General features: G+C 34.6%; 1 protein-coding gene across 1 annotated transcript in view; it reads left to right on the top strand.

Moving 5' to 3' along the window:
- Positions 1–23,908, top strand: part of LOC121729813 (homeobox protein B-H1-like) — a 36,964-nt gene that overhangs the window by 2,569 nt on the left and 10,487 nt on the right. Inside the window, exon 2 of the mRNA XM_042118444.1 lies at positions 17,210–17,435. Within this exon, the coding sequence (XP_041974378.1) occupies positions 17,210–17,435 (226 nt within the window). The remainder of the gene's footprint in view (positions 1–17,209; positions 17,436–23,908) is intronic.

The following is a 23,908-nucleotide window of genomic DNA, read 5'->3' as shown; positions in this document are numbered from 1 at the left end:
GGTAGAATATCTATTTGTTTTTGGAAGAATAGATTGATTCTTAAATTCTTTGACAGCAATTAATTTAATATCAAACAGTAATATTTTAATTTTTAAGTATGCATGACACATATTATTAGTCGATATCTAACGGTAAGATAAAACAAACAAAATGTGTCCTGTTGTTTCTTTATAAATGGTAGGAAAAATTACAAGAATAGAAGGAAAAAACATTAAATGTTTTTGTATTGTCTAACAGGCCTAAAGGTAAACTGTATGATAATATGATATTAATATTATGTAACACATCAATCTATTCATGCTTTTGATTAGCTAACGTCAAATTGTTAACCAATAACAATGTCATATAGATAAACTTAAAAAATGCGCAAAAATCGGTCAATAAGTAATGTTTAAGGAAAAATACGTAAGTAAGAAGCTAGAATATAAAATTATCGAACTAAGTATCACTTGTTTGTCGCTCGTTGAACAACATTATATTACTGGGAACATGAGATAGGTATGTCAGATCAGTGGTCAAAATCAAATCAGATGTTTGCTCGGTGTGACCTTAGAATCACGAGGTGTATTGATGTATGGATGATTGTGTGTATGTGTGTGTGTGTGTGTGTGTGTGTGTTCTTGTGTGTTGTGTGTGTATAGATGCAATATGATCTGTGACGGCTTTTGTCACATCAACACCACCGGTCCGCTGGACCGTCACAAATGTTATTTGACTAACATTTTTGGGCCTTCATTTTTAATACGTTCTAAAATTGGTTTAAGATTTTTTTAACTAATTAGATGAGTTATTTTGTTTTAACTAGCCTGTGGGTCTACGGTTTCAAATTGTTTATACGTATTAGTTGTTTCCTTTTTTTAAAATAACTTTGCGTTAGATAAAACTTGAACAAACTCTCCGTTAAATGAAGATGTTAAAGATTCAACAAACTAATTAAAGTTTTATTATATTAGCCAATATGTGTGTTCGACATATTTTCAAACTTGCTTTCTTTTCTTGCTAATAAGGTACAGTTCCCATGCAAAGAAGAAGTCAACAGGCTTATAAAGTGTTAATTATAACTTGTGATACTAAATAGACAGGTTGATGAACACAAATAAATTAAATAAAACGTATAATGTCAACTATAAATACAACTCCGAACCCCTGCGAGCCCTTACGAAACGAAATTAATCCTCAAAGGGACTCAAAGAAAAAAATGACGTTATAATCAGCTTTTTGTCAAACGTCAAGTTGCCCTTTTAAATTTTTTAAACAGCTTACTGAAATCATAAATGTTTTTCGATTAGAGGTGCGGAGTTTAATACATTTAAATAATCCGCGCATATTATAATTACACTGCTCGGCAGGGGAAAAAGAACAGACGATTCTATTTTTAAAACACATTTTAAACAGCCTTACGAACTTTTTGCTAAATGTTACCCAAAAATCGACCAAGTGCGAGTTGGACTCGCCCATGAAGGGCTCCGCAGCAGCAATAAGGTTTATTTTTATGAAATTAAAAGGATTTTGATTTATTTTTATATTTCAGTTGATTTAATGAAAGTTAAATTAAGTTTAACCATTTTTGACGTTCTTAGAAAAAAAAGTACTTGCTAGATCTCGTGCAAACCAATTTTCGTTGGTAGTTTTTCTAGTAATGTATATCATAATATATTTTTTTAGACTTAACATGCCCCCCCTACTTTAGAAGTTAGAGGGGGGGGGGGTTCACACATTTTACCACTTTGGAAGAGTCTCTCTCGCAAACTATTCAGGTTATAAAAAATGATAGTAGTAACTTCAATATAATCCATTTGCTGAATTGATTGAGAGGAATTGCTAAATGTGACCATTTTAGCCCCGCTGGTCACATAGAATTTTATTGTGTCTTAAGAATTGAAAAAAATCAAACAGTTGCCACAGCAAATAAGCGATTGTACATACAAATAATTGAAGGGAATTAAAACAGGTTCACAAGAGGTTATTAAAGGTTTACATAGAAAAAATACAGTAATTACTGTGTGCAAGTGTGAGTAACAATTTAACACAATTAGTGTATGTTAATAACACAGGTCGCGGCCACAGATATGTGACGCAGATCACAGATAAATTACTCCGGGGCTTTACTTAATGTACCTCCATAATAGAAAAAATCCGTTTTTTCTGAACGTTGCCCAGTGTTGTAGCTGGGTAACCAAAGACCTTAGACTAAAATAAAAGCCCCAAGCAAAAAGTCTCGCTTTCAAAAAGCGGAAGACTTAGGGCCTGTTTCACCACTTTCTGATAAGTGGCGGATAGGCTTATCTGACGGATATTAGAGTACATCCTGTAACTTTTAAAAATCTAATTATTTCTTTGCTCCCGATCTGAAAGATACCTTAGAAAAAAACAGCTACAAAACATAATATAAAAAAATCTCAAGAAATATGTTTTAAAAATATGATACAGTAGACTACAGAAATTCATTTGGATTCAAGGATGGAATTTTGCTACTTTATCTTACTTGACGCCTTATTCTGTTTGATTTTCTTTGTAACTTGTTCAATTTAATCCTTTATTTTATTCTTAGTATCCATCTTAGGGCTCTCACACAAAACTGCGGATTCGCATTTCATTTTTAGTATGTGTTTTGTCGCAGATTTTTGCGGTGCGATGCGAATTCGCAGTTTGGTGTTCCGAACCCCTAATAATTATGGAAACTAACGCCTCCGTGGTCTAGTGGTATAGAGCGCGGCTCTTGACTCGGAGGTCGTGGGTTCGATTCCCGCGTTGGAAACATGTTATTTCCAAGTTTGGTTAGGACAATGCAGGCTGATCACCTGATTGTCTGACAAGTAAGATGATCCATGCGTCGGATGGGCATGTAAAAAGTCGGTCCTGCGCCTGATCTCTCGCCAGTCGTGTCGGTCGTCCGTCCCACTGGGTTATGAGAGTAAAGGAATAGAGAGTGCTCTTGTGTACTGCGCACACACTTGGGCACTATAAAAATTACTCCTGCGTAGCTGGCCTGGTTTCAATGAAACCGGCCACCGTCACCGAAACCGGTGTGGGAGCTATTATTATTATAATTATGGAAACTACATAATATTGAGATATTTGTAACAAAGTTGACTCGTTGAGTTAAACCGCTCGGTGTTAAGTAAGCTACTATAGTAGCCTATTATTAATTGTGGTTTTATTTGAACCTTGAAACTGCGAAACAAGTGCAACACTATGTGTCGCGATGCTCAGCGTCGACATATACATTCATCCATCGAGAATGACGATCCCGCGAAAACGTGAAAGTTTCTAAAGTCTCTTGGTATTGGCAAAAGTAACAACTCATATAACTCCTGCAATATTGATGTAAACTTAATTAATAGACACTTCTCTTGTACTTCTAAATTAGACCCAGATGTTAATTGCAAACCTTAAACAAAATTTCCCTCATGCAGATTTCCAACCCTGAGCAGTTTCACTTTGTCCCATTTACAGAGTGCGAAGTTAAGAGACACGTCATAGCGACAACCTCAAGTGCAGTTGGTGATGATGGTGTCAGTCGCAGAATGATCATCCCAATCCTAGACATAATTTCACCCGTCCTCTTGCATATTTTCAATTATTGTATATCAACTTGTTCTTTTCATGGTACTTGGAAATCTGCCCACATTATCCCCTTACCAAAATCCTCTCGTCCTAAAGCTGTCACTGATTTCCGTCCAATATCCATCCTTCCTTTCCTATCCAAAGTTCTCGAGCGACTCCTACATCACCAACTTACAAAACATGTTACCGATAACCACCTCCTTAGCGCCTACCAGTCAGGATTTCGTAAAGGTCATAGTACCACTTCGGCCCTGGTTAAGGTGGCAGATGACATTCGAGCTGGTATGGATAAAAAGATGCTTACCATTCTAACTTTACTTGATTTTAGTAACGCATTCAATTCTATCGACCATGATGTACTTATTGCTTTGTTAGCGACTCTTAACTTTTCTCCCTCTGTAATCCAATTACTCCGGAGTTACCTTGGGGGTCGTCGGCAGAGAGTTAAAATTTCGGAATTCTTTTCAGACTGGACCGACACTACTGCCGGTGTTCCTCAAGGTGGCGTCCTTTCCCCATTACTCTTTGCGCTTTTTATTAATTTTATTACATTGTTTATTTTTGCCCATTTGTACGCAGATGATCTGCAAATATCTTGATGCGCTACCTGCAGCCGTGGATGTTATTAACCGAGATTTATCAATTATATGTAACTGGAGCAGAGAACATGGACTTCTGATTAACCCTGATAAGTCTCAGTTAATAATACTTGGCAGTCCGGGGCTCGTATCAAGAATTGACTGGGCCACTCTTCCCTCGGTATCAATTAACGGTGTAACTATACCATATAGTAAGGTTGTGAAGAATCTCGGCGTTCACTTTGATGAGCATCTTTCCTGGTCATATCAACTGAAGGAGATTATTAGGAAGGTGTACTCAACGTGGCATTCCCTAAAGCGACTTCGGTATTTACTGCCAGTACCTACTAAGGTAGCCTTAGCGGAATCGCTATTTCTGTCACTCCTCGACTACGCAGATGCCTGCTTCATCAACTTGACCGAAGACCAACTCAACAAACTGGAGCGCCTTCAGAATATCTCAATCAGGTTCGTTTTTGGCTTGCGGAAGTTTGATCGCATATCTGAGTTCCGCAATAAACTAAAATGGTTACCAATCCGCCTTCGACGCAATGCCCGTGCACTTTCCTTCCTCTATACCATCCTATTCGATCCTAACAGCCCTAAATACCTGAAGGACATCTTTAACTTCCGTCGCCCTGACAGACAGGAGCTGCGTTCATCCAAAAATCTCCTCCTAGATATCCCTATCCACCACACAAAATATTTCCATTCCTCTTACTCCGTACAGTCCGTTCTACTCTGGAACTCTCTCCCTACCAGGGTGAGACTCTCTAAAACTTTGAATACATTTTAGTCCTCCCTTAAGGATTACTATCTAAAGATGTGATCTTAGTATGGACTGATATGGCATGAGTCATGACATTAATTTATTTGGTACTGTATATACTTTCATGTGCCAATATATTACGTAAATTATATTATGTATATTATAGTATGTATATAATATTATATAATCATATGTATTATATTATTAATTATTATATAAAATATATATTTTTGATAAATAGTTATTTTATTATAATATTTTGTATGTATGTATTGTGTGTATGTATTTATTTCATAGGATAGTATTTATATGTAATGTATTAATGTTAAGTCTTTAAGCTTTATTTTTAATTGTAATTAGATAATATACTTTAAGCACAACGCCCTTTCTCCAGCAACTTTTTGTTTCCCTTCTTTCCAAAGGTTGTCTGGAAGAAATTGCTATTTAGTAATAAGACCGCCTTTGTGTACTCGTCATTTTATGTGTTTTTGTCGTATGTTTGTTGTTACTGTAACTGTGTGCACAATAAAATATATTCATTCATTCATTCAGATTGAGGTGCTCTCAGAACTAACCAGCCAGTTATTTTCATATTATGTTCGTCACTACTTGGTCGTTCTTAAGCTTCTATAGAATACTATAGAAAAATCTATTTTGTGAATAAAAAGATAGTGTTCATTTTCTAAATCATTTTCAAATCAAAAAGATGAAAATATAAACCGTTCATTTGATGTTGTCATTCAGTCTTTACGCGGAAAGTACCTACCTACTTGATAAAAACATCTTTGCCCTGACAGTCCACACCTACAGAGTTTTTTATTTGTTAAAAAAGCAAAGTTTTTTTTAGGATTTTGCGACTGATGATGATGCAAGATTATATTAATCGCTGTCGGCAAACAAATCAAGTTTTACGGATTAACAGCTAACCTTAAACACAATCACCGAAAATAAACTTTATCACGTTGATTACAAAATCGATTTTTAATCGCACATCGATTTTATCGTGATGAGGTCGTGACGAGTCGTCGATTCGGCGACAATATAAACAGGGCCCAGTTTAAACTTTTCTATACTCGTCATTTTTCCATGAAGTTTCCATAAAATGATCCTTAATATAGCGGACTTAAGGGTGTTGTCAGGGGTAAAATAAGTGTGAACGGCATAATAAGGTCCCAGGCGGGCTTTGTGTCAGCTTGACAGGCGATGCGAGTTCTATAAAGCTCGATTAAAATTATAAAAGATTACGTTTTTGTATCGCTCAGAGTAAGGATTAGTATCAGTAGGTACGGCGATCCCGAAAGAGTCCTGTTTACTGCTACCTGGGACATCATATTTTTATTATAAATTAAATTTTAATAAATGTTAAAGCATATTTTTTGATATTATTATATTTATAGTTGTTAGCCTAATTTCATCCGTGTAAAATTTGATTACACAAGGACTTATAATTTATAACCATAAATACTAAAGTTAATATACCTAGCGGAATAGAGAAACAAAGGCCTGAGCAAGCGAGATGTAACACTGCGTGGTAAAAAGAGACGTGTGATACATGCCAGCAGAATCAATTTTTTTCATCTTTTTGACGTCCAGTCGGCACTTATCGGCACGTTGACAATTTAATATCTTAGAAAGATGCTTGTGTAAGTATATATACGGAAACAAAATTTCACACACAGACGTAAATCAATTTCGGTTTCGTTTGACAGCTCGAGATTGTTGCTCTATTCCGCTAGGTAACTATATTAACTTTATGATTATAACCTTAATTTCCTGTTCTGAGGTTATAACATAATAACTACTAGAGAGTAATACTTTAGTCGAAACTTGTCTTCTCGAAAAATCCTTTTGTTAGATAATTTAGTAAATAATATTACAATTAAAAAAAATACTACATCATATTTTGTAATTTGCTCCGTATAAACAGTGCCGTAAATAGGGTGGTGCCACCGGTGCCCAGGCACAGGGCGTAGACTCTGGGAGGGCGCAAAAATGGCCAAACCAGGCAGGAGTATTATTTTTTCGGTTTGCTCCCGATTAATAGTTCCCGCTGCGCCCCTAGAGCACGATTCCAACAGTAAAATAGACCTATACATTGCTTTGGGTAATATAATATCTAAAAAAGCAAGGGCGCAGTTGTAAAAGCTCGCACAGGGCGCAAAAAAGACTGTTTACGGCACTGCGTATAAAATTTAAAGTTTTCGATCTAAATTCAACCATGTCAATGTGGGACATCATATACCCTACGAAGTTATAACCTACTGTTATAACTTCCTTTAACATAAAATGAAATGAAGTAGAATGCCTAGTTTAGAAGTAAAAGTGTAATACCACTAAGAGGGTGACTTTAGGCGTGTAATCGCAATTTGTGTCCGAGCCGGGCCCGATATGAGTACGAAATCGGAAAATGCATGATTTTTCATTCGATTTAACATCGATATGCGCGCCCATGTTGCTTTCTACTCGATGAGGCGTAAGTAAACTAAATAATATCATAAATACAGTTATGTTTTGTACTAAAGCTGTGTAAAAGCTCAATACGGTGAGCTATAATGCTATTATTTTTGTTGAAATTTAACATGAAAATTAAAATTTAAAAGGGAGGAAATTGAGTGTATGACGATGGATTGATGAGAACGAATCAACTAATAGAAAGCTATATATTATGGATAGCTTGACGTTCTTGTCCAGTCTTTTAAAAGTCGAATAAAAAGTATACACAACCGAAGATCCTCAATTTTTGTGATTCAGTTAAAATAATTTTTTAAGCAAGTCGAAATTGAAGGAGTCGCATCGGAGTCGCGAGACTTTTTGATTTAAAGATGAAAAATATCGCTTTTTTTCTAAAATAAGGGGCCAGATGAGCAAACGGGTCACCTGATGGAAAGGAACTACCATCGCCCATGGACGCTCTCAACATCAGAAGCTGCAGGTGTGTTGCTTTAACACTATTCAAAACGTTAAAGTTAACGTGTACGATTACGCAGCTCTACGTTGCAAAAATGATACGTCGCGTAAGTATTGTTTACGGTAATAATTTGTGCAATCATTAATTACGGGAAAACGACGGATAATGACGCGTAATTGCCACAGATACGTGACATTAAGCGTTTAACTACAAAGTCCTATGTAAAAATACAGCAGATAACTCGCTATTTGATCTGTAACTTACCGCATTTAATATCCATACTAATATCATAAAGTCAGTCTGTCTGTCTATTAAGTACCTCTTCACGACCAAACCGCTGAACTGATTTTGCTGGGTATGGAGATACTCTGAGTCCCGGGAAAGGACATAGGATATTTTTATCTCGAAAAAATGTACGGCTGCCGCGTGATAAACGAATTTTGGCGCTACGGAGTTGCAGGCGTCATCTAGTAGTATAGGTAGAATGTACAACACGGTCAAATTAACTTGACGCATCGAAATATATAAATAACATGCGAGCTCCATAATGACGTCATCAAACCGTGCATCTAGTTAATTTGACCGTGTTGTAGGTGATTTAAAACAGATAGAAATATACTTACATAAAATAATCAGGTTTTTATATAGATTGTTTAAATGAAGCATTTTTTAAATATATTTTGCAACCTTTCCCGATATTTTATTATATGTAAATATAGTAAAATATCGGGAAAGGTTGCAAGATGTTTGTAATAAGATCTAGGTAATAAAAATATTTAGCTAGGTTTTATCCCTGGGAAATTAGTTATAACTTATAATTATTTTCAATTACTGAAATCCCTTACAATAACCTGCTACCTATAAATAGAAATAGTTTGATTATTTACTTCAATTTAAATAAGCTTTAACTTAGGAAAACCTTAGGCACCTACCTATAAATTCATGAATGATCTGCCTTAAAATGGCAAATTAAAGCCAAACCGGTTTAAGTCAGAAATTCGTAAAATTAAAGCTATATGAACCATCAATTTGAAACTCCTTTCTAAATCATAAAACATTAGCCCATGGCGAAATGCAGCTGTAAGTAGAGCGTTAGCAGCTAGAAGTAACAACTAACAAGTGGGTGCTCCCATCGATCGTGAACAAGCTGTTAGCATACACTCACGTCTGATTGTGCAAACGTTCGAAATGTAACTATATTATTATCTATCTATCTATACATATTATAAAACAAAGTCGCTTTTTTCCCTCATGTCCCTTTGTTCCCTTTAATCTCTAAAACTACTGAATGTAAAGTAAAACAATTTATGAACTAAATTGAAGGGCCAGTGTATTTTTTATCGGTTTTAACACGTAAGTTTTAATTTGGTAGCATTATAGTTGCCTTAACAGAGCTGCTATTCCTTACAATGAACGATGTAGGTACGTCTACAACAAAGTACTCACGTTTGTTTTTGCCTATTTTTTCATATTTTATTTTTATATAAATATAATATACTTAATTTTATATAATAGTATACCTACGAATAATAAAAACTATTAGTAGTATACACTACAATTTTACTGACAGTAAATATTTAAGTTATTAAGAAATTATAATATTTTGCCATGAAACTAAAATTTAGAATTTTATTACTGTAATTAAGATCAAAAAATAAAACATTAAATAAATAATTTTTCCTTTTAAACTTCCTACTCGCATTATAATATGTTTTATTATTCAACACTGTACATTTAAAACATTACTTAAGAACAGTAAGTAAAATTACTTTGTTATATTGGTAATTATTATTACCAATTAATTAATTATTAGTTTCATTATGATCAATAATAAAAGGTAATAATAGAGTTAAATTAAAAACGTTGGTACTTTGTTTAAACATAATCTAATATAAAAATAGGCTTCATTTGAATAAATGCGTGCTTCATGCCTAAAATACATACATTACCTTTTAATTAAAATACCACTTGAAACGTAATTATATAAACATTACTTTAATTAAATTAACACTATCGTATTATCATCGAGGCCAACAACTCTTTTAAAGCCATCGCTTATCTAGCTTTCTAATCTCAGCGCAATTTATAAAAAAAAAAAAACTTACTATCCACAATAGAACAAAGAAAAGCTCGCGCAAACTTTATTGTCGGTTAAAAGTCTTATCAGCCCTGTTATCGAGTAAATGAAATTTCAACTCATAAATTGTTTAATTTACGAACTTACTATCTTTAATGATCGCACCCAAATATTTACAAAATAAATTAATGGTATTTTTATGAGTTTTAGTGGATTTAGCGCTTTGGGATTTTTATTTGAATTTTTATTATGTTTTTATTAATTAAGGTGTTGATTTTAATTATATATTGTGACCTTCCTTTAACGTTAATAAAATATGGATCATCATATTACGTTTTAGCACAAGGTAGCATTGTGTAATAATGGATGGATATTGGATTTAGGTGTAACTGAAAGTTTTTTTTAAGAGCCCATCCAGCTCTTTATTGTTGAGCAAAGACCTCCCCAACACCAAGTTTTTCCTTTCATCTCGCTCCAACGGCTCCAAGGCCAACCTGGCTTGTATACATATTAGTTATGTCAAGTTTATCGCGCTATCTTTTTAAGTAACTGAAAGTTATACATTTTCCAAACCGATGAAAACTTATCAAAAGCAAATCCAAAATATTTTTATCCCAAAATCAAAATATACTATAAAAGAATACAGGCTATTCTAATTTAACGTCGACTCTACTTAAGAGGGCGACTGATCCCAAAAATTAAACATCGTCCTTCTCTCTTCACACTCACGCCCGTCTTTCATATGCCAGGTGAAAAAGAACGACGCGGATTCATCGCCAAATTAGTTTTTTCTCAATAACTCGATAAATATACAACATTTTAAAACTCCGCCAGGTCCATCTCTCAATGATAGAATTTTATACAATGTGTTAAAATATTAACTTAGTTTAATGCACGGTTATGGCAATAAATGAAAAATCTAGTATCTAATTTTAGAAAATGAAACAATTCGGGGCTTATTTTCAAGTATAAAAATGAACTATAAAATCGACACTTTAGCGTTAGTCGCCCCCTTAAGAGAAAAGACAGAGTCATAAAAACCCCATGCCACTTCTAGCTTACTAATCATCAATTAATTAAATTATCATGTAGCAATATTAATGTACAATTAACAAGTTTTTTCGATCAACAACAAGTCTGTATGTATGTTTAGCGACCTTATTCGTCCGCCTGTCACTTAAGGACGCCCCACGCAGTAGATATAATAAGTTAAGCTGATAATTGAATATTAACTTACTTATGACTGCGTGACTGATTCTCTGAATATTTTACTGATCAATTTCGTTACATTAAGGTCGAAGCGGATATTCTTATCTATTATGGTAATTATAATGATGCAATGGATATTAGACACAAGTTATAGTACTTGGGTACATCTAGTTATTATTATTTTTAAACAAAAGATTAAAACCGACTTCCAAAGTAAAAACAATACTTAGTAATTTTCTAAAATGAACTAAAAATTATTAAATTATTCTTATCCTGTACTCAGTATTTCTGTTCTCAATCTTCATTATTTTGAAGTCGGTACCAGGCACCAGCTACCCTAATCGCCAGGTCTATGACAGAATTTAACTGCAACTAATAGGACTGGTACCGACTTCAAAATTATGAAGATTTTACACATTCAAATGCCGTTGAAACAGTATACCTGTAATTAATATAGAGTTTGCTACTTTACTGTAAGTCTGTGGAACACTCGCTCTAGTCTATACCTGAGCCCCTAGCCAAGATGTTTTCCTTATCGCTTCTTTATATCGCCGATTAAAATGTATGGAATTGACATAACATGAGTCGAATTGTCACTTATGTTACGTCGCTTAATAATATGTCAATTCCAAACATTTTGATCGGCAATTTTATAGAGAAGCGATGAAGAAAACGTCTTGGGTAGAGGCTCTGGTAAGCGAGGGATTAGCAGTGAGCGGACATGTTTAGTGTTTACATAATAACGGCGTTAGGTGTCAACTGTCAGCAGTGAGCAGCTCTCTGTAATCGATACATTACTTTCACACACACACACAGACACACACTCACACCTACAATCATTATAATACATAGTTACATATACCATAGTACCATCGAGGAAATTGATTCCTAGGTAGTTGAGAGACCAACGTCATTTGGTCGGATCATGTCAATTCAATGGTACCTAATAATTGTTATCTGTCGGCTGGGTTCGACGTAATGCGACCAAACTACTTAGGTCCCCCATCTCCTTCTTCTTACTGGTTGTCGCAATTAAAATGAGCCCAAACACGAAACCTCTGCTCTAAGTTGGCGAGGAGTTGGATATCCTATTGATTACCAGGTGATGCTGCAGCACCAGGTCAACTTTCCATTATTATGTGTATACGTATATTGTATATTCACAAATGTCATGAAGTAGAATGAAATATAAAACCCATCAAACGACGTTGCCAACGGCCTTTCATGAACCAGATAAACCCTGATTGTTCAGCACTGAACAGGCTGATGATGATGAATTATATCTAAGAACACTCTCGATCATGTCAGCTTTTAAACAAAAAAAACTAGATCAAAATCGGTTCACCCGTTTGGATGCTACGATGCCACGGACAGATACACACACATACAAACAGACAGACAGACAGACAGACAGACACGTCAAACTTATAACACCCCTCTTTTTTGTCGGGGGTTAAAAAGAGAGAGGAGACTGGAGTATACTTACAGCGCTCAGCGATCGTAAACTTACCTACTTGAAATTCAAGCATGTTTTGTAATATTAACACTTTTTAGCAATAAATATCTCTACATTAAAATATTTATAGTTTTAATTATAATTTCTCAACACCTATAATAGCCTTCGGTTAATCAATATAATGAGTAATGACTAATGACTAATCGTAGTTGAAACAGTATTGTTACTTGTTCGTTTAGCTTGTTATGTCTGATACTAAAATGGTTTATGTAAAGTTGACTTTATCAAGGGTCAACTCAGTTATTTCAAGCTATTCCATTGATTGTTATGACTTTATTTTAAACAAATTATATGCCTCATCAAAATGTCAACACTCAACGTAGTTCAATGTGCTTTAGGGCTTAGAATAGACTAAATAACGCCTGCAACTCTGTTGCGCAAATCCTGCCTATTTCCAGGATTCAAATAAATTTATGTAATCAATTAAGTATTAGAATAGAAAGTAAACCATACGACTAAAAACTAAGATCAGATATGAGATAACAAACACTATTTATATTACTATTTAGTAATTCATAGCAGCAACAAGGAAAAATACAAGAATCTCAAAACAATTTTCCTTCTAAACATAAAATCACTACACAAAGGTGAACACACCTCGGTATTGAACATTCGAAATGATAATTTATAGCTCGAGATAAGTTTATCTTGAACCAATATGGATACCAGCTTAACCACAGTTTTCGTTTAACTGATAAATGTACTGACTGGATTTATAAGTTTTCTAAAATTAGGCTCGGACATAATTTTATAACTCGTAAATTGTATTTTTTTAAATAAAACATTGTTATTTAACATGAGACAAAGTGTAGACAGCCACAAATCATTGGTTCGTTTTGGTTGCTTGTAAAAACCAGCCCCGGATCTTCAATTTTTTTCAGGCGCCGCAAAAACTGAAAAATGCCGCCTCCCCTACCTACTTATGTTTATTTTCACCTTTATCATCCATACAATTTCAGCTATCAATATTATGTAGGATATATAATATAATTAACAGGGTAGGGTTTAAAGGCGTGCGGGAGCCGGGCCCGTATTTGGAACGCGCAGTCCGCGATCAGGGTATCGGTCAAGTTGATATGGCCATGAAATTGCTGTACTTTTGCTATTATATATTTTATTACGTGGTCAATGATGAGTTGTCCATTGGTCCGTGAAGTATTAGTAAATTTGGCCGCCACCTGAATTTATTTGCCGCCCGGGGCACAGACCCCGGCTTGCCCCCCCCCCCCCCCCTAGATCCGGGGCTGGTAAAAACTATAAAAAAAAGCGCATCACAATAATATTATAGTCAATGTAGGTATGTTCATTACTTATTTTAATATGCACCACTACCCGCTTCCTACATCTATATTAACTCACTAGGAAATGCAATATAATTACAATTCACCGAGAAAAACATGGATTTCGATTAATATAATTTCTTACGGTTCAGTAAACGCGGCGGTTGGACCTTATTATGATGAATTATTGGCGACCCTAATGGATGGTCGTAATTGCTGTGAACATTGCGGGGCGGGCAGGCGGCGATTGTCAAGGCCCGATACGATATCGCCAGTGTAAAATGTCATAACTGCTGGGTACTTAAGTGTCGCGCTGTTGATTTTTCTATGTTTGGAGTTATTAAAACCTTAATGCCGATGATGATATTATTATGATCTATTCTTACAAGAATATAGAGCTTACATTTCTTGACCTAATAGAGTCTCTATTAACCCGTCAATCCTTAAGCGGCAGCCGGCTGAAAATCTATTGTGTCTGCAATACCTACAATGGAGGAGGGGTTTCCAAACTGTGCGCCGCGGTGCCCTAGTGTGCCGTGGAAAGGAAAGAGGGGCGCCGTGAGTCGATCCTCCAATAGCCTGCCTCAAATACTCTATGTCCCTATATAAAATCACAAATATTATAAAATAAAATTGTAATATTTATTATTTAAGTAAACCAGTTAGCTGATGATTTAATGTCTTTTGTTTTTTTATTATTTACCTCATTTACCTGCTTAACCTAACTATAATCATCAAAGATGTTTACTTATGTATCATTTTGTAATAGCTCGGTAGAGTAGGGCGTCGTGACAAAATATTGTGACATGCAACTGCGACGCAGGCTGAACATTGAAAAAGATTAGGAACCCTTGTTGTATAGAAATAGCCTTAAAATTGTCGTGTCTCAATTGAGCAAGACCAAGTTCGAAAGCTCTGACTTTCGACAGTGCTTTCAATGTAGCGTCATGGTTGGTGGATTTTAAAACAACTGAGTGCAACTGCCAGCAGCTTATTATATTTAGTTGTAGATACTTTTAAGCGACTTCCAAAAAAAAACTTTTACTTTACATTTTTCGCATATCTTATGGAATACAAGTTATTTGACGAACGATTAACTAGACTTGCCTAAGGCCTAGGAGGACAAACTATATGTCAGTATATGTTTAAACGCACACTGTATCAGGGCGTTAGTGCCTGGGTGGTAAACCACAGCTCCTACACTCGGCTGCGCTAATTCCCCACGCATTATAGCTTTAAACTCGTGTCCTCACTACTTACACAGTATACAAGATAAACAGTAGAGTAGAGTTTTTTTTATGAAATAAGGGGGCAAACGAGCAAACGGGTCACCTGATGGAAATCAACTTTCGTCGCCCATGGACACTCGCAGCATCAGAAGAGCTGCAGGTACGTTGCCGGCCTTTTAAGAGGGAATAGGGTAATAGGGGGGGGGGAGTGAATAGGGGGGGGGGGAGGGTTTGGGCCTCCGGTAAATTCACTCATACGGCGAAACACAGCGCAAGCGCTGTTTCACGCCGTTTTTCTGTGAGAACGTGGTATTTCTCAGGTCAAGCCGGCCCATTCGTGCCGAAGCATGGCTGTCCCACGTGTAATGTGATTTATCATGATATAGACATCGAATACGCAAGCGTATCGTTTCGCAATCATGATGGCTAAAAAGATCATCAAGGGCCAACGTGGTAAGCTTGTTAGCAGCTAGCTACTTCAAGTTATCCGAAAACGCGTTTATGTGTGCAATGTGCATGCGTCTGATTCAGCCGGTCTTATAAAATACTTAACATTATTATATTATGTATGCTACTTAATACTTATACTCTTGATAATACGGATTATATATTATTAGACCTCGTGATTCATATCGAAGTACATCTAAAGAGTATTTAAATAATCTTAATACAAACTAAACTAACTGTCAACGCAGAGATGGGCTTAGTCAGTGTCGTCACAAAAAGTTGAAGACAAAGATTAAAATTGATCAGGATTTGATTGGGTATCTGTTACAGACCTTTAAAAAATTGGAACGCTAAGGAGAGTCTGGTATTAACTAAAGTTAGGTAATGATTTTTGTATGTACATAATGACATTTGTATGTTTGATGTGTTTGATCAAAAAGAATTATAAAAGTTTGAAGTGTCTATGTTATTGCATTGTAGCACTCAAACAAATAAATCAATTTTTGTAAAAAATGTTGTGTAGGTTTTTGATAACAAGTAGATTTTCGAAAACTTCTAGTAAATAAATACTTCATCATTCTTTACTGCTATGACGGTTATCTAAAATGTAGAATATTCAAACAAGTTTTTTAAAGCAAAACGAAAGCAGTGTTAAGAATCTTAAAGGAAAACATAGAAATGTAGCAAAACATCGTTTACGCTAGGGTTAATAAGCATAACAAGAAATATCTGAGGAAGTGAGGGCCCGACCGCAGAAGCCCGACAACCGCGCCGGAGAAACGAGTTACTTAAGTTACTAAGCCCGGGCTGGAGCGACTATAATATGCTCGCTATAAGCTGGAAAACTGACCAGTTAGTGTCTAGACCTTAGACTCTAGTGCTAATCATAACAGTAACCCGTCGATCGTGGAAAAACGAGACACAATAGATATTCTATTGTGTCTCGTTCACCGGTGAGCGTATGGGGCTTGATGAATTACTTAAATGTCCAAACTGATACTGATTTCAAGTAAGACAATATGTATATGTCGATGATGCTAATAACAGTCATGATCAAGTCAGTCAAATGAAACGTATTACGAAGAAATTGTTTCGTAGGTAGTTGACGGGTAGACTGCGTCATTTGGTCGGTTTATGTCAATTCAATGTAAGTCGTGATCTGTCGGCTGGGTTTGACATAACGCGACCAAACTACGTAGGTCCGCCATCTGCCTATAAATCAACTTCTCTGATAGTACATCAAAATTTAATAATCCATTTATGAAGGTACAGAAACCCTTTTTAACACACAAAAATCAAAGAATCTAAATTTTATGATAAGCCTATATTTCATCAAATAATTTTGGATTGAACACCTTACTTTACGTCCTGGTGGCTGGTATATTTATGGTGTGTTACCATGTTTGTCGCTATTTCACGCAAAAACAACAAAGAGGTTATAGGGTTATAACTTAATTTACAGAATATTATAGCCCACGCCCTAGGCCATAGATTTAAATCGTTAGATGCGCCAAATAAATGCGCACGTGCGAATGGTATATCTATTATCTAACGATTTAAATCTATGGCTTAAGCAAAATTTTTACAGGCATCAGACACACATCTAACAAGCAACCTTATGTTTGCAGGAGTGAAAGATGACTCCGACGACGTATCGAGCAAGGGGTGCGGGGACGCGTCAGGTCTCGCCAAGAAGCAGAGGAAGGCCAGGACCGCCTTCACCGACCACCAGCTCCAGACCCTGGAGAAGTCCTTCGAGAGGCAGAAGTACCTCAGTGTGCAGGACCGCATGGAGCTAGCAGCAAAGCTGGGCTTGACCGACACGCAGGTCAAGACCTGGTACCAGAATAGAAGGTAAGGTTTGCTACTTACATTTTAGCATCACAATATTAGGTAGTTATACCTTTTCACCTAAACAAATATGCTCAATTTCTAATAGGCTTCATGGTGAATTACCCAAATGATAGATGCAAACAGAGCTAAATACCTAACATTAATATCTTAGCTTTTGTTAAAATACCTTTGGTAATAATTTATATGGTAGAAAGTATAGAAATTTTAATACATTAAAATATAGAAAAACTAGCTGTCCCGCAAACATTGTTTCGCCATATAAAGTATATCGCCCATTCGCGAAGTGACTAAATCTATTATAAGTTTGGCACCATGGCAACGTCCATCGCTATCCCGTCGCACAAACAATTGTCGCCATCAGTCTCGAGTTGTAATAATTAACTATTTTATTAATTATTATTAATTATTCAACAATTTATGTTCTTATCAATATAAAAAGTAGCCAGTAGCCGATTCTCAGACCTACTGAACATGCATATATAATATAGAATTTGGTAAAAATCAGTAGAGCCGTTCCGGAGGAGTACGCGGCCTAACATTGTGAGTTGTGACACGAGAATTTTATATATAAGATGAATCCTTTTATGATACTGAATCTGCAACGTCTACATAACCACTCAATTAACATTATAAAGTAAAGCTTTATGATGAATGATGATTGATGATAGAGTAATAATTTAGTAATAAACGTGCATTGTCTGTTCACTTTATAATTGCTGTAAATGATATAATTGCTTCACCTTAGCAACGAACAATTAAGCTTCGTTTGTTCGTGGAAATTCATAAAAATGTTCGCGTTACGAAGAAAATTGTGAAAAATCATATTAATTATTCTACCTCCCACAACGTTACGTACATAATAGATACGTACGGACACGAAGAAAGCAATTACAGAACTACACAGCCCGAGTCATAAGCGGCGGCGACCTACATCAAAACAATCAAATTAAATTAATAATTCACTTCACAATGTTAGACAAATGAATGTATTTGATTACATTTTTAGAAAGTTTCGTTTAGCCTTCAGTTCGATGAATTATTGCTCTTTTTGAAGGGATCACTGTTTCGTTGATAATTTAATTATTTTTTTACATTTAGCTGTCGATTGTGTATCAAATTAGTTTTATTGCTAAGATTTAAATGTAAAAATTCAAAGTTACATAATCTAGAATTTTTTCTTTAAATATTTTCAATAAAGTAAATTTGTTATTTCCAAGTTACTAAGTTAAAGTTTTATATACAGTTATTGTAACTAAACCGCAGTTTTAAAAGTCGTTGGATGTCAATAAACCCGATGTAGAGTTGTGGTATTGATGAAAATTGCGTATTTTAAACTGGCGGATCACTTGGCGATAGTCCAGGTTGAGTCACATCAAGATAAAGATAAAAATCGCTGAATTTATGTTTCCGAATTCTTCATTCATGTTTAAAATATTCTTAAAGCTTTATTAGTCATGACTTTGAAAATAGATTTTTTCGCCTTTTTATTCACCAATAATGTAGGTTTTGTTTTAACTCTAGATACAAACACATAAAATGCTTTGGAATTAGCAACATAAGTGAGCTTCTTAGTTTCGAAACCGGTAAATCATCTAAAGTCTAAGTCATAATGTAGCCAATTTAGAAAGAAAAGTATTTTTAATTAATTTTACTGTGAGATGTCGCCTTTAACTTGAACCATACGGTTCCAGTCGTGAGATAGTCGGCTAACAGCGAATAGCGCCTCGTCAGTGATCACATCATACCGTAGAATGTGCCATTTCAATCTATATATTGTTTTATTGCGAGCATTCACTGCGCATAATATTATGATAGCATCAACATCACCATTGGAAAAGTGAGAACATAAAATATTATACTCTCTAGCTTTGGTAGTAGACAACACGTAGTGATTATATTCTCTTTGGTAGACATTACTGAGTTATCTTTAGCTTAAAATAGGCATGATGACTATTTTTTTTTTCTTATCGGTAATTGAAAGACACTTAAAAAATAGAAACATCGTTGAAGGAATGACTCTGATAGCTTAAAATTCACCAAGATATGACAATTCAAATATCTCATAAAAAAGACCTGCCCGAAACGCTCCATACAAAGTGCTACGAAGGTATGACGTCAGTCTTTCGTAGTTTTTATGCATCGGGAGACAACTTTGTTCGACAGGTATATTAAATATTGCGTTTATGAAAGTGGTTTCATAACAAAAGTTGCTTTTAATTGCATAAGTTATCGAATTGTATACAAATATTAAGAAATTTAATTTAAAAAAAAATTCGACTTGAATATCCAACTTTGAAGGCGCATAACAAAAAAAATACAAAGGCTATCAAGCTGAAATTTTGGGAACACTTATTTTTTACCGTGATTTCTTTATTTTATTAACAAAATTCGCTAATCTTGTCATCATCCCTATTATATTTGTGTGTTACGTTCACACTTTCCGACTTCATACTTACTAATATTATAAATGAGAAAGTGTGTCTATCTGTCTGTCTGTTACCTTTTCTTTCTTATACTTTGAGTTCCGAAAAAGACGTAGTTCTCGTGCGATAAACAAAATTTAGCGCAACGGATTTGGGTCATCTAACTCAAGTAAATAATAAACTTACGTTATTTAGCTTCCTACAAGTAAAAATAAACCGAACTGCCGAAGTCGAATAATGAACGAACTGTCAATAGCAGAGACAAGATGATTGAAGAGATACAGAGAAAGGTGTTTGGGTGATAAACTTTGGAGATTAGAGATAAAGCAGCGAGGAACGCTGATAAATAATATTTTGATATATTATCGAGTGTCACTACTTCTGCTACCAGTGTAGCTAAATCGATGATAACATGTAAAATCCATTAATTGTTTATCAATACATGCTGGATATTATTAAGAAAATGTGTCAATGCCCCATCGCAAAGCTGAATGGATTTAGACGTAGTATGATGATACTTTGAACCGCAGCAAAGCATTTATAATAGTTTTTATCGCAACAGAATGTACAGTTTTTTTGCGCGATAAACAAATTTCTAGACACGATTTCCGCTACATATTATATCCCTTTACTAAAACAATTAATATAAAATATTTACACAGCGAATGTTATATTCCAAATTCCAGAAAAGAACAAACAGTAATTGTTCTTTTCTGGAATATTGAAAAGTATAAAACTATTGGTATCTGAATTCTGAAGGCCTAAACAAGCGGCAAGCGATTATCGTAAACGCCAACGCTAACGCCACAAAATGTATGGGATTTGACATTAGTATTCGCTAGCGAAGCGATGACTTATATTATGTCAAATCGCATAAATTTTGTTAGTGTTTAGGATAATCGCTTGCCACTTCCCACTAGGGCAGGTAATAGGTATAACGTTTGACAGACATGAAGATCGAGTCTTGAAGAGTTAGGGTTGATTCAGACCGCAACGCGACGCGTAGATGCATTTCTAAATTAGTATGGATTTGACAGATTCGCAAGACGTCTGACGTAATTAAAATCTGTCAAATCTATACTAATTTAGAAATGCATCTACGCGTCGCGTTGCGGTCTGAATCAACCCTTATACGTTGCATATTTTTTTTATTAGGCTCATTATATATTATGAACGTTGCATTCTACCAAGTACCAACGATTTCATCTTTAATTTCTAATCAAGTTTATGGCGTTGCTGTTCCTATATTATGTTATCACCAATCGCAGTTAAGAGCCGTAACAAATATTAAACCTAACTGAAAGTATGATTAACTGGGATTGCAGAAATAATTGCACCCGCTAATCGCACATTTACTTAAGTAATCTCAATGCGATTTACAAATAATATTTAAATTATTATATTTAAATTATTATAATAATTAGATAAGCTTTTAATTAAAAATATTATCAGCAATGTGGTAATGTAACTTGTATAAATTTAGAGATATATGAAAATGTTTGCTAAATCAAAAAGATCTAGTTTAGAAAATTATGAGTTTTTAACGTAGTGTGTCTTTAAATAGTTTCACTTGGCAGTAAATTAATTCATAATCATTGATTTAGAATAATCAGCGAATCTGATGTAAACTAAAATTTGAAATGTGGTTTTATCTCAATAATATAATATTTTAAATCATATTATATTCGTTAAAACATTATGCACTTTGTCATATTTTGTTCCGACTACAAAAAGGACAATTTGAAAAACAAACACCTATTATTATTAGGCGGTCGCCGCTGCCACATTTTCGGCAAAAACGCACACAAAAACGCTTAACGACTTCGTAATAAAATATGAAATGTGTAATCTAGTGGTTTGTAACTTTTTTATATCCTTGGTTACTTTTTAATTTTTAAGTTATTTTAATACTAGCTGATGATACCCTCAACTCCGTTGCGCCAAAGTTTATTCCGGGATAAAAAGTAACCTATATCCTTTCCCAGGACTCAAAGTATATCTCCATACTAAATTTCAGCAAAATCGGTTCAGCGGTTTGGACGTGAAGAGGTAACAGACAGACAGTTTTTCAGATCAGGCCAACTTTCGCATATTTGATAATATCAAGTAAATAAGTATAGATTAGGTATAGGCGGGTCCAGAGTTTTACTAGTGTCTAGAATCTACATACATACACAAGTAAAGGCCTAGGTAGACTAAGTATGTATTGAAAAGTAGAGTATGAATGTGCCATAAAAGTTAAAACCACTGAATACTTATTGTACTTTACAATATTATGTTATAAGTACCTTACTATGAAATTAACAACATAGAATTTAATAGTTTTGCTTATTATTTCGCGTTATAAAATATTTAAAAGTTTTTAACGTAACATAATATCAAAACAGATTTTAAAGTAATTCACCGTTTTGCGTGTTCTTAACAATTTTATATTCAGTTAAAATTAATTAACATAAAATCTAATTTAGTTATTTATAATATATGAGACGTTATGATATTCATTTAATTATGATAATTTCTCTTACGTAAGTTGAAATACTTAGAATTCTGCATTCAAACTATGGCGACAAAACCTTATATTTGTTAATTTTAGTTAACGCGCATAATGAATTTTGACAACTAAAATAAGTACGTTTATTCGTTGTGTTTAGAATATTTAAAATTATTATTAAGGTATTCATTAAAATAAAAATTGTAATAAAGTGTATGGACAGTCTAGGTATAGTAGATTTTGCTTCAATGGACATTTAAACCACTTTTTGGATTTAATCCGCGCTTTTTCAACAGATATATTACTTGATAGACAAGAAAATTATATTATTTAAATAGAAAAATTTAAGCTTGAAACATAACAAACCTACGTAAATATATTTTACTAAGTTCAACAATAAAAGTTTGTGCATATGTTCGCACCGCCCACTTGGTTCTTTGAACTGCTCATGACCAAGATCTCATAAAATATTGAACTGAATGTAAATTGTAAACAATATACCGGACAATCATTGTATACGTCAATTTATCTGTGTGTCTGTTACCTTTTCACGCTTACTTCTGTTAAGGAATGTATTGATCCCGAAAAAATTTACCCCTTACTAATAAATGGACGAAAGATTTAAAAAAGGAAGGTATACACTATACAATCCGAAAAAATGTAGAGTTTAAGCGTACTAAGCGATACATCACATAACAAAGTTGCCAGCATAATCCCGTTTAAAAGTTAATCAAAACTATCAGCATCAATATTTTTTGATGCAGCAGGAAAACTAAAACCAAATCAATATCAACATGTTTTTGTTCAGTTTTTTGTTCGGTAATTTTCGTTTAACCAATGTTTGGGTTACGATTTATCGGTTCGTGAGGGAGTGTGAAATCGGAGTTAATAGAAGAATGAGACAGCTCTTGTGTGCGGTCACTTTGAACGACGTTTAGTAGAACAAACAAATGGTCTACCCCGCCCGCGTCGCCCAAGAAGGCGCCTCTCATTTTTAATTACTATTTGTAAATCTTTGTAACTTGAGCCAGAAGTTTCGAAGCTTTGAAAGCTGAAAGCTCTAAAGTATAGTATAGCTTTAGGACGTCAGCTAAATTATTGTAGTAGGTACTTACTACATGCTTACCTGCTAGCCGATTCTGTATCGTACATTTATGAGTTAATCACTGAGTTAGTAACGAAACGGAGGAGTGAGTAACGGAAAGTCTCACTTTTGTATACAAGTGAATACAAATTAAAGAGACTTTACGTTACTCACTCCTCCGTTTCGTTACTAACTCAGTGAATAACTCACAAATGAACGATACAGAATAGGCCAGCTGATCAAACATATTTTTTTTATTAACATTAATAAACATAGTTTTTTTACAATTTATAACAACAGAGTTAGGTACCTTAAAGACAGTTAAATTTATAAAAAACAGCGTTCGTCGATTATAATGTTAGTTATGTAAAAGAACTATACAAATAATTTCCATAATTATTTTCATTGAACCCATCAATAAATTATGAATGTATTTTTAATGTCACTAAAAGTATAGCAGGCAACCGCGGGAGTC

The sequence above is a fragment of the Aricia agestis genome, chromosome 8, assembly GCF_905147365.1.
Source record: "Aricia agestis chromosome 8, ilAriAges1.1, whole genome shotgun sequence".
Taxonomy (NCBI): Eukaryota; Metazoa; Arthropoda; class Insecta; order Lepidoptera; family Lycaenidae; genus Aricia; species Aricia agestis.
The sequence above is the reverse complement of the archived record's forward strand: the minus strand, read 5'-3'. Positions and strand labels throughout refer to the sequence as shown.